This window comes from Mirounga angustirostris, unplaced genomic scaffold, assembly GCF_029215605.1.
Source record: "Mirounga angustirostris isolate CCGP_5_RB_7025 unplaced genomic scaffold, mMirAng1.0.hap1 SCAF_13, whole genome shotgun sequence".
Lineage (NCBI taxonomy): Eukaryota > Metazoa > Chordata > Mammalia > Carnivora > Phocidae > Mirounga > Mirounga angustirostris.
Genome location: NW_026991721.1, coordinates 1,528,613 through 1,539,269, shown reverse-complemented (window position 1 = coordinate 1,539,269; position 10,657 = coordinate 1,528,613). Strand labels below are relative to the sequence as shown.

Below are 10,657 nucleotides of genomic sequence, written 5' to 3'. Positions count from 1 at the left end.
GCCTGGGAGCAGGACACAGGAGGGGAAGAAGAGGCCAGTAGGCGGCCAGCTGCATCACCCGAGGCGTAATGGGTGCTGGAAACGGATCCCGGGACCCAGGCCACGAATAAAGTGTGTCTGACTGTGGCAGTGGACCATGTTTCTTCACTCGGCAGGGTGGTGGAGACTGGAGCGGACCCCTGATGGGAGAGCGGGACCACGGCTCTGGCCCCTCAAAGACACAGACCCAAGTTCCCAGGACCCCTTCCCGTCCACTTCCTCTGATGCCAGTCCTGCAGTGGCCAGGATGAGCTCACCCGCCTCCCAGAAGGAGGTTTGAGCTTCCCCGCACAGTAGAGCTGTATAAAGCTGAAGCCAGCCATGGGAGAAAAGCAGTCGCGTGCAGTGTAAGACGGGGCTTGTTCAGGGGAGTCTGTAGGGCAGGGAGGCCGAGCCAAGCCTAGGTTCCGGCCAGCTCCGAGGCCGCCCTGGCAGCCTGTAACAAGCAGGCCCTGTCCACGCCACCACGTTCCCACCGCACAACGCCTCATGCTCGGGCCACTGCCTTGGACTCACCAGGAAGGGCCGCCTAGGGCACCGAGCCCTCGTCCACGAGCACCTTCTCATACTTCCCATGTCCGGTGGCCACGAACTTGTACCTCTTTCCAGATGGGGTGCTCTGCGGGGGAAGAGACCAAGAGCAAAGGTGAGAGCAGGCAATGCTGCCTCTGAGGAGCCCTCCCAGATGCACTGAGGACGGCCCCTCTTCGCTCTCAACTGCTGGACCTGCCCTCCCTGCATCAACCACATATACACCTACCTTAATTGTCGATGATGTCTTGGAGTCTCCTTTCTGCTCCCAGAGGCTTTTCTTGCTCATGTCTCCAGCTACAATATCCTGGGGGCAGAGGAAGGACATGTTACGGGTGTAGACCCTCGACTATGGAGGATTCGAAGTGCTGGTCCTCTCTCTCCTGCCTGGCCTTTCCTGGCTGGGGCCTAGGCCTGCCCACCTGCTTCCTTGTGTGAGAGCCCAGGGGAGGAGGTAGGAAAGGGAAGGTGGCACCATCTACCTGCCCTGGGCCAACCAGCTGCCCCATATGACCTTCCACTCTGGGGGCCAGCCTGGTGAATGCCGCCCCCCAAATGTCCCAGTGCTCTGTCTACCCACATTTCAGCCCGTACAGTCTCATACTTGCCTTATCAAGGGAACTCCGACTCTCCCTGGGATGAGTCCTACCTTGCAGGAGGGGGTCTTGGCAGTGGACTGAGCCTGCACCTCTCCCGTCTCCCACCGGCTCTTGGTGCTTGCCACGGCCATGCTGGGCAGCTCAATGGAGGGCTGGCGGGTTAGCTTGGAGGTCCGGCCAGCAGTCTGCAGAGGAGAAAGAGACCACTTTAGTGAACAGCCACATGGGACATGTTAGAGAGGCCAGTGTGAGACCCTCCAACACAGACGATTTCCTCTACATCTTTGTATTTCCACAGGAATGCTTTCCCAGTGAAGGTCTGCAGTAGGGCACTCTGAAAAAATGCATGTTCCTCCATTCGGCGTACTTGTGAAGCATTCATTCTCTTAATCCGAAAAGCACAGGTGACATGGTGGGGTTAGAGACAGAGATGGTGCTGTCATGCCGCTCATGGCAGAGGGCTGGAGGAGCATGGGTAGAATGGAGGGGTGTTGGTTGGAGAGGGGGCATTAGGATGGAGGGGTGCTGGTTGCATGGAGGAACGTAGGTTGGAATAAGTGGTGGCTGGATGGAGGGGTGATGGTTGAATATAAGAATATAGGTTAGGGCGCCTGGGTGGCTCAGCGAGTTAAGCGTCTGCCTTCGGCTCAGGTCATGGTCTCAGAATCCTGAGATTGAGTCCTGCATCGGGCTCCCTGCTTGGCGGGGGGTCTGCTTCTCCTTCTCCCTCTGCCCTTCCCCCCACTCATGTGCTCGCTCTCTCTTGCTCTCTCTCTCTCTCCCAAATAAATCAATAAAATCTTTTCAAAAAAAGAATATAGGTTAGATGAGAGGGTGTTGGTTGAATGGAGGGGTATAGGTTTGAATGAGTGGTGGTTGGATGGAGGAGTGTTGTTTGTAAGGAAGGACACTTGTAGGATGGAGGAGCATTGGTTAGATAGAAGGGTATTGCTTGGATAGAGGGGTCTTGGTTGGATAGAAGGGTATTGGTTGGATGGAGGGGTCTTAGTTGGATGGAAGGGTCTTGGTTGGATGGAGGGGTATTGATTAGATGGAGTGGTCTTGGTTAGATGGAAGGGTGTAGGTTGGTTGGAGGGCTCTTGGTTGGGTGGAGGGCTCTTGGCTGGATGGAGGGGTCTTGGTTGGATGGAAGGGTCTTGGTTGGATGGAGGGGTCTTGTTTGGATGGAGGGCTCTTGGTTGGATGGAGGGGTATTGATTAGATGGAGTGGTCTTTGTTAGGTGGAAGGGTATTGGTTGGATGGAGGGTGTAGGTTAGATGGAGGGCTCTTGGTTGGGTGGAGGGGTCTTGGTTGGATGGAGAAGTCTTGGTTGAATGGAAGAGTCTTGGTTGGATGGGAAATGGGTGCATGAATGGAGGAGGGACCCAGCAGAAGAGGAGAGGCTTAAGCATACCTCGACGGCCTGGGTGTACTGTTCCAGCCGCTCATCAATCTTGGAGATGGGCAGCGCTGGCTGGGACTTCTTCACACTGTTACTGGAGGGTAGGAGAAGGGTCACGCCCCATGCTCCCTCACTTGGCTTGTACACCCCACCCCAAGCCCCTACCAGAGCTCCCTCAGGCCCCTGGATCTCTGGCCCCCAGACCCCTCTCTTCAACCCTCTCTTGGGGAACCCTGAGTCCTAGTCTGGAAAAGAGCAGGCACACCTCTTCTTGATGGAGCGGTTCAGGGACTCAGTTCTGTCGATGAGCTGTGGAGAGCAAGCCGAGATGTGAGCCTTCAGCCAGAGCCCACACCCCCCCCCCCCCCCCATTGCCCCAGTGGCTCCCGTCCACCAATCCAGCCTTCCACGATTCATTTCTCAGGGTTGGGCTGAGTGCTGGGCTTGGGGGAATAGCAGAGAAAGAGCAGGATGTGCTCCCTATTCCTGGAGGTGACGTGTGGCTGCCTCTCTGGGGCTGTCATTTGGTCGTGATTCTGGGAAAGAGGAAAAGGCAGCAGGCTGTGGGGCTTGACCTACTTTGGTGCTGGGGCTCAGGGGAGGCGAGCCCTGTTCAGTAGCGCCCTCCAAGACCAGGGGGCTGGGTGTCCTGGGCTGCTGGCGTTCCTGGTGCTAGAAACAGAACATCGGAGGTTATATGATGAGCACCCCCTTTGCACCCCTCCTGCCCCGTCCAGGACTTGTTGGAGCAAACATTTTCCCCTCCCTGGGCCTCAGGCCCTTTCCAGCCCTGACATGCTCTGGTTCTCGAATTCTCTGCAGTTCTCACTTGATCCCAGGGTCAGCAAGCCCCTCCACCCTCCGAGAATGTGGGTGCTAGAGTCTGGGGGTGGGGGTGGGTCCCCCTTTAAGCCAGCCCAGCAAGGCTCACAGAACATGCAGTCAGCAGACACAGACCCAGCCCAGCGGTTCGAGTGTGCCCACCCCAAGGGGAGCCACCACCACCTGCTCATCTGCCTCCTCAGCTTCTGCTGGGCCCAGGCTGCCCTGCATGGTCCCCTCTGGGCTCTTGGGCTCTATCTCCTCTGTCCCAGGCCCCTCCTGGAGCTCTGAGCTGGGGCTCAGATGCAACGCCTCCAGGCAAACACTGGCTGGGCTCTGCTCATCTCCATCCCGGTTCCTGAAGGTGTGCTGGTGGGACCTGGGAAGAGGAAGGCAATCCCACAGAAGATCGTTCAGTTGCTTGCCTCAAGTCCCTTCCTGTGTCCAAACCTCAGTTTCTCCATCTGAAAGATGGGGGCAGTCAGACCAATTGAGTGCCAAGGAATCCTGAGACCCCAGCCTCACTGGGGAGATGGGTCCAAGGACCTCAGAGCCAGCCCTCTGTCCCTGGGGCCCCTTGGAGAATGGTGCCCACTGCCAGAGTTCTGCTGCTCAGGATGCACTCTCTTGACCGGGGGCCACCTGCACTCTGAGGCTAGACCCAGTCTCCAGGCTCTCTGGACAGACCGCAGCCCAGGTCGTGCTTGTCCGTGTCTTCCCTGCTGGCCTTGGCTCCCACTTGCTCCTGCCCTGCTCTGTGAGGGAGGCAAGGAGCCTGAGGAGGAAGGGTTTTGCATAGGAGTGGGGCAGGGTCTGTGGGTGGTTTGGGGGCTGGTCAGCTGGAGGACAAGGCGAGGGCAGAGGTCAGAGCGAAGATCGCTGCCTCCTGGCAGCCAGCATGGCTCTGCGTTTGAGCAGGACTGAACCTGGGTAAGATGGGAAATTCTCGAATTTTCCATGATTTCACGCCCCTTGGGGTTGGTGCCAGCTCAAGACCCAGGCCCACCACCCAATGTGGGTCGGTCCCAGGCAGCGGCAGGCACACAGAGGGCCCATTCAGCTGCGGCGGGTACCAGGACTCGGCAGGTGTGGGGCGGGGAGGAGGGCTGCTAGAGAGCAGGAGGGTTCGACAGAAGAGCCAAAGTGCCCCCTGCTGTTGGGACAGCGGTGGCCTGTGCCGGCAGGAGAGAGGAGGGAGCCGGCAGGGCTAAGCCACTGGACGCCAGCGCACAGGCCAGCCTTGCTGACCCCAGACCCATTTTAGACATGCAGAGTGTGCACTGACTCCCAAGGGCAGATGGGGGAAACTGAGGCCCGGAAGGGGCACTGGTGGGCAGGGGCCGGCCAGGCGGGTGTGGGAGCTTGCTTGCAGGGTGGAGAAAGGGTGGCGGGACAATTGGGGGATCTTAGCTAGAGCTCGAGGCTCCTGAGGGGCCTCGAAGGGCCGGGAGGCGGCCCAGAGAGGGGAGAGACACGGGTCTGGTGACATTCAAGGTAACCGGGGGACCCTGCCCCCCAAGCCTGAAGCTCCTGAGCAGAGCTTGGACCCTGTCCACAGTCGGGGGCCTTGAGCATGCCTGCAGGGCGTGGGGGGCACTCAGACCCCTGAATCGGGGTGGGGGTGAGGCTCTGGGCGCAAGCCCCCATCCCGTCCCTGGGCCCCAGGGGCGCTTCGGCCCCCACCCCCGCCTGCCCGGTTCAGACCAGCAAACACGTCTGCACATCTGGAAAGCTTGTCCCTCCAGGCCGGCTCACAGGCCCGCACATCTGGAAATACCTGCTCCCCTCCGTGGGAATGGAGATCAGCCAGCCCCGAGGGAGGAAGGGCGGGCGGGCGGCAGGGGCGCAGAGCCTCCATTACGTAAGTGGGCTGCAGATGTGTGCTGACGTGGCAACAGCCCGGCCCGGGCCGCAGCTGGTCTGGACGGGGCCCAGGGGCCCTGGGGAGCCCAGGAATGAGATTTCCTCCCCAGCCCTCCCCGCAGCCCCTCGGCCCGCCGCCCCGCTGTCTAGCTCTCTTCCTCCCTCCCCCCTGCTCCCAGCTCCGGGGCATATCGCGGGGCTGGTGGCGGGTCTCAGGCACAGGTTGGGGGCTTGGAGAGAGCCCCTGCCTGGCAGCCCTGCCTCCAGACGCTGACCCCCACTTGCCTGTGCTCCTCCTGCTGCCCCTCCAGACTCTCGCCCCAAGGGGGCTCCCCGCAGTTGGAGGTCTCCCCGGCCCCCCAGGGCTGCCGTCGCTGCTCTGGCTTCTGGGACCAGTCGCTGAAACCCTCATCCTCGTCCAGTTCTGGAGCCTCTGAGGGCTTCAGGCTGAGGCTGGAAGAGCCGCACAGGGTGCTCAGAGCTGGGCCAGGCCATGAGAGGCCATTCACACACTACCCACACCCTTCCTCCCTTCCTCAGACCCTGGGCTCCAGGGGTGGGAGACCCTGTCTGCCAGAGGCAGCACCCCATGGCTGGGCTGAGCCTCCCCATTGGGCGGGACTGTGTCTCCCACATAGTCTGGAGCTGCCTGAGGCCAAGGTTGTCTCACCCTATTAAGCCAGGGCCCCCCAAGAACAGGGCTCTATCTCCCTCATGAGTCTAAGGTTCCCAAAGAGCTGGGCTGTGCCTCCCCCATCAATCTAGGGTCCCCTGAGAGCTGGGCTATGCTTCCTCCATCAGTTCAGGGCTCCCCCAGAGCTGGGTTGTGCTTCTACCATCAGTCTAGGGTCCTTTCAGAGCTGGGCTATGCTTCCTCCATCAGTCTAGGGCCTTCTGAGAACTGAGCTATGCCTCCCCCGTAAGTCTAGGGCCTCTTGAGAGTTAGGCTATGCCTCCTCCATCAGTCTAGGATCCCTTGAGAGCTGGACTATGCCTCCCCCATCAGTCTAAGGTCCCCTGAGAGCTGGACTATGCTACCTCCATCAGTTCAGGGCTCCCCAAGATCTGGGTTGTGCTTCTACCATCAGTCTAGGGTCCCTTCAGAGCTGGGCTATGCTTCCTCCATCAGTCTAGGGCCTTCTGAGAACTGGGCTATGCCTCCCCCATCAGTCTAGGGTCTCTTGAGAGTTGGGTTGTGCCTGCCCCATCAGTCTAGGGTTCCCTGAGAGCTGGACTATGCTTCTTCCATCAGTTCAGCACTCCCCAAGAGCTGGACTATGCTTCTTCCATCAGTTCAGGGCTCCCCAAGAGCTGGGCTGTGCTCTCTCATCAGTCTAGGGCCTTCTGAGAACTGGTTTATGCCTCCCTCATCAGTCTAGGGTCTCTTGAGAACTGGGCTATGCCTTCCCCATCAGTCTAGGGTTCTCCGAGAGCTGGGCTGTGCTCCCCCATCAGTCTAGGGCCTTCTGAGAACAAGGCTATGCCTCCCCCATCAGTCTAGGTTTCCCTGAGAGCTGGGCTATTCTTCCCCCATCAGTGTAGGGTCCCCCAAGAGCTGGGTTGTGCCTCCCCCATCAGTCTAGGGTTCCCTGAGAGCTGGACTATGCTTCTTCCATCAGTTCAGGGCTCCCCAAGAGCTGGGCTGTGCTCTCTCATCAGTCTAGGGCCTTCTGAGAACAGGGTTATGCCTCTCCCATCAGTCTAGGGTCTCTTGAGGACTGGGCTATGCCTTCCCCATCAGTCTAGGGTTCTCCGAGAGCTGGGCTGTGCTCCCCCATCAGTCTAGGGCCTTCTGAGAACAAGGCTATGCCTCCCCCATCCATCTAGGGTTTCTTTCGAGCTGGGCTATGTCTCCCCCATCAGTCCAGGTTTCCCTGAGACCTGGGCTATGCTTCCCCATCTGTTCAGGGCTCCCCAAGAGCTGGGCTGTCCTCCCCCATTAGTCTAGGGCCTTCTGAGAACTGGGCTATACCTCCTCCATCAGTCTAGGGTCTCTTGAGAGCTAGGCTGTGCCTCCTCCATCAGTCTAGGGCCTCCTGAGAGCTGGACGATGTCTCCCCCTTCAGTCTAGGGCCTCTGAAGAGCTGAGCTATGCCTCCCTCATCAGTCTAAGGCTCCACAAGAGCTGGGCTGTGCCCCCCTCCATCAGTCTAGGGTCCCTGAGAGTGGGGCTGTACTCCCCCCTCAGTCTAGGGCCCCCTGATTGCTGGGCCGTGCCTCCTCTGTCACCTGGGGTCCCCGTCTGTGGGGTTATGCCCCTCTCTGCCCCCTCAGCTGAGCCCCCAGGGCTCTGGTGACATGCTCCTTCCCCAGAAAGCCCCTGTACCCTGTCCCCCCACGGCAGGCCTGGGATCTGGTGCCGGTGGGCTCCTCCTCTGCCCCCAGCCCCTGCAATCTAGACCGAGGACCCGGCCTGAGGGGCCATGACCGCTGCGGCACCCCACCCCGCCCGGAGCTGCTGACTCGGAGAAAATGGAACAAAACAGCGGCAGGAGGAAGGGGGGCATTATTGTAAAAACAGCCCAGCCCGGCCGCGGAGGCCTCCTGGGCCCAGGGAGGAAACGAGCCGGCCTGCGGCCCGCCAAGTTGGACGTGGCCTCCATGAGTCACCGGCAGCGGGGAGCTTGGGCGGGGGGCTCCGGGGCCAGGGCCACGCAGCTGGGGTCAGTGTCGGTCCAAGCAGGGGCCAGGACTGTGCAGGGCGGCCAGAGCCTGAGTCAGCGCTCTGGGAGGCTGGCTGGGAGGGGTGGCCGCACGGGAGTCCATCCGGCCAGCCGGCCAGTAAGCTCTGTTGGCATCGGGGGCTTCGGGGACCCTCACCCTGAGAACTCTCCCCACTCCTGCTCTTGGGCTGAGCTCCTCCGTGGTCTCAGCTGCTCTGGGACCTCTAGCCCAGGGCCCGACCACCAGCACCCCCCTCTCTGCCCAGGGGTGACGGGGCTGGGCAAGCTGGTGGGAGGGGGCAGCTTACAGGGTCTCCTGCTCGGGCAGCTCGGGAGACTGGCTGCCTCCATCCTCGTCCTGGGCCCGCAGCTGCCGGTCCCTCTCCCGGCGGCGCCGCTCCCGGGCTGCCTCCTCCTCATCTTCCACGCTCCACTGAGTGGTGAGCCTGGGGGACACCGAGAGACGGTCACACCACAGCCCACGCCGGGCCACTCCGGTCCGAGCAGGCCTCCTGTTCAGGCCTCAGTTCCCTCGTCTATAGAGCAGAGGTCGTGGGAGCCGGTCACAGAGGTGCCCTCGGGGCCTGGGGGGGAGCTCCCAGGGCTCTGTAGGCCTGGGGATGGAGGGGCTCCGGTGATAGGCAGGCTGGAGCAACCCCAGTACTGAGTAAGACCCCTGTGTCCCCTCCACCAGTCAGGTTCCCTTGGCCTAAGCAGAGCTGGGCCGCAGAGGGCGTGGGAAGAGGCTGCTGGAGGTGCCACGCGTCCTACCTGCATCAGGTGGATCAGCCTCGGCCAATCAGGCACTGCCGGGCTGGGCTGGGGTCCCGCCAGGGGCAGACCTGGCTAGGCAGCCACCTTCTTAGCCGACGGGCCCAGCTGGGGTGCTCCCTCCTGCTCCCCAAGGGTCTGGCATGTTGAAAGGAGGTGGCCCCCGGAAGGGCCCAAGGTCCACAGAAGAGGCTGTGTCCAGCCGGAACCTGACCCCTCTCTGGGCTGTTTCACAGATGAGGAAACTGAGGCCCACTGCAGAGCCAGCATCGGAGAGCTTCCTCTGTCAGTGCATGCTGACCCCACAGCTTCTCGGGGTCCCTCAGTCGGGGCTATGCAAGGTGGGCCTGGAACCAGGGGTCCACAGCCTGGTCCCCCTGGCCCTGGCCCAGCAGATCTCAGACTATTGGTGTCCGGGGGGCCCCCAGGCCTTGGTCACTGACATGGCCCTGCCTCCCCCAGCTCCCCTGGACCCCGGGAGGGGAGCCCTGGTCTCTGCTTCTGCAGGGGTTCCCACTGCCCCAAGCTGGGGTCTCAGTCCCTTCCTGCTGGTGTCCGCTGCCTGACCCCACAGCCCGCTCCTTCTGGGCCTCCATCCCTTGGCCAGGATGGCCGGCTCCATGGTCTCAGCAGCCCTGCCAGCCATGATCTAATCTCTCCTCAGTCCTCCCAGAGCCTCCCAGACAAAAGCCAGGCCCCTCCGCAGCCCCCGCTCGGGGCCCCCTCCCCGCCGCTGTGGCCCCCTGGGACCTCAGCTGTGCTCAGACCTCAGCACCCCCAGTCCGCCCACCCTCACTCCTCAGCAGGGCCTTTGGCTCCCACCCCCAGGGCCCCAGGGAGCCCCTCCTGCCCCACACCCGGCTCCCATCCTGCCCCAGGCCCTCGGCTCGGAAGCTGCAGGGCTGTGTTTTCTGGGGAGGTAGAGCCTAGGGTGCTCTCGGGCTGTGGGGACCTGGGGTCTGAGGTCCTTTCCCGCCATTCACCCCTGCAGACCCTCTTAATGGAGGGTGGGAGCAGGTGGGTGCAGTGGGAGCTCGATGCTGTGTCCCTGGCTGTGGGGTGGAGTGTGGACCCACCAGCCTTCTTGTGGGGCGGCCCCTGGGGGCACCCCAGGAGGGATTCCTGGCCATTCCTGACGGGACTGGCCACCTTGTTCCACTTGCTCCCATGTCCCAGCTGCACATGCCTATCGGCGAGTTTGTGTTGGCAGTGTTTTGGCCAATGGGTGGTGCGTGGGTGTGAGTGCGTAGGCCCAGGCGGGGTGTGGGTGGCCGGGGAAGGTGTGCTTGCGTCCGAGGCCTGAGCTGAGCCTCAGGTCCCCCTCGGGCCTGCTCTTGGGAACCCCCGTGGGGGCCTCTCTCCAACATTGCTCCTACTTCCCAGGCCCTTCTGCCGAGGTCTGAGCGCAGAACCCACAGTGTGTCTGGTAACCCCAGACACAGACTTGGGCTAAGCCTTTGGGGTCTGCCCGTACAGCGATAGGTCCGGGCCACAAGAGCCCCGTGCGGGCCCACACTCGGCAGGGCCCCACACACGGACACACAATGCGTGGCCGGACCTCTCTTGCACACCCACGCACTTCCTCCATGGGCTCTATCCACCGTCCCAAACGCCCCCCGGCATGCACACACGTGCCCACACACGGGTGTCCATCTGTACACGCAGACTCAGAAGTGGGAACAAGGGGAGGGGCGAAATGGCAGGTCCAGTGCCCCCACCCCGGCACCCTCCCCATGGCCTCGACAGTGGCCCAGGAGGGAGACCGAGGCATGTTTTCTGAGAGCAGCATCCCCGAGGAGCCGACCCCTCCGAGGGTCATCCTTCATGACCTGCCATCTGCATGTGGCCCCGAGGCCCCACCAGCAGGAGCTTGCAGGGAGCAGAGCAGGGCTGCAGGGTAGGGGTCTCCTGCTGTCCCCCAAACCCCATGCTGGGAGACCCAGCGGCCTAAGGACAAGGAGCCCTC

The 10,657-nt window shown here is 61.9% G+C and overlaps 1 protein-coding gene across 6 annotated transcripts in view; it reads right to left on the bottom strand.

Annotated features, from left to right (window-relative positions):
• LSP1 (lymphocyte specific protein 1) overlaps positions 1–10,657 on the bottom strand; it is a 44,771-nt gene that overhangs the window by 3,972 nt on the left and 30,142 nt on the right. For 4 of the 6 annotated variants that reach the window (XM_045893001.3, XM_045892998.3, XM_045893002.3 and 1 more), the window contains 9 exons: positions 8,229–8,366; positions 5,543–5,710; positions 3,578–3,773; positions 3,152–3,244; positions 2,838–2,881; positions 2,585–2,666; positions 1,220–1,354; positions 800–877; positions 556–658 (listed from right to left, as the gene is read on the bottom strand). In XM_045893001.3, the coding sequence (XP_045748957.1) occupies positions 569–658; positions 800–877; positions 1,220–1,354; positions 2,585–2,666; positions 2,838–2,881; positions 3,152–3,244; positions 3,578–3,773; positions 5,543–5,710; positions 8,229–8,366 (1,024 nt within the window). In that variant the 3' untranslated portion in view covers positions 556–568. The remainder of the gene's footprint in view (positions 1–555; positions 659–799; positions 878–1,219; positions 1,355–2,584; positions 2,667–2,837; positions 2,882–3,151; positions 3,245–3,577; positions 3,774–5,542; positions 5,711–8,228; positions 8,367–10,657) is intronic. The other 2 variants (XM_064576012.1, XM_054511777.2) reach the window with 2 other exon arrangements.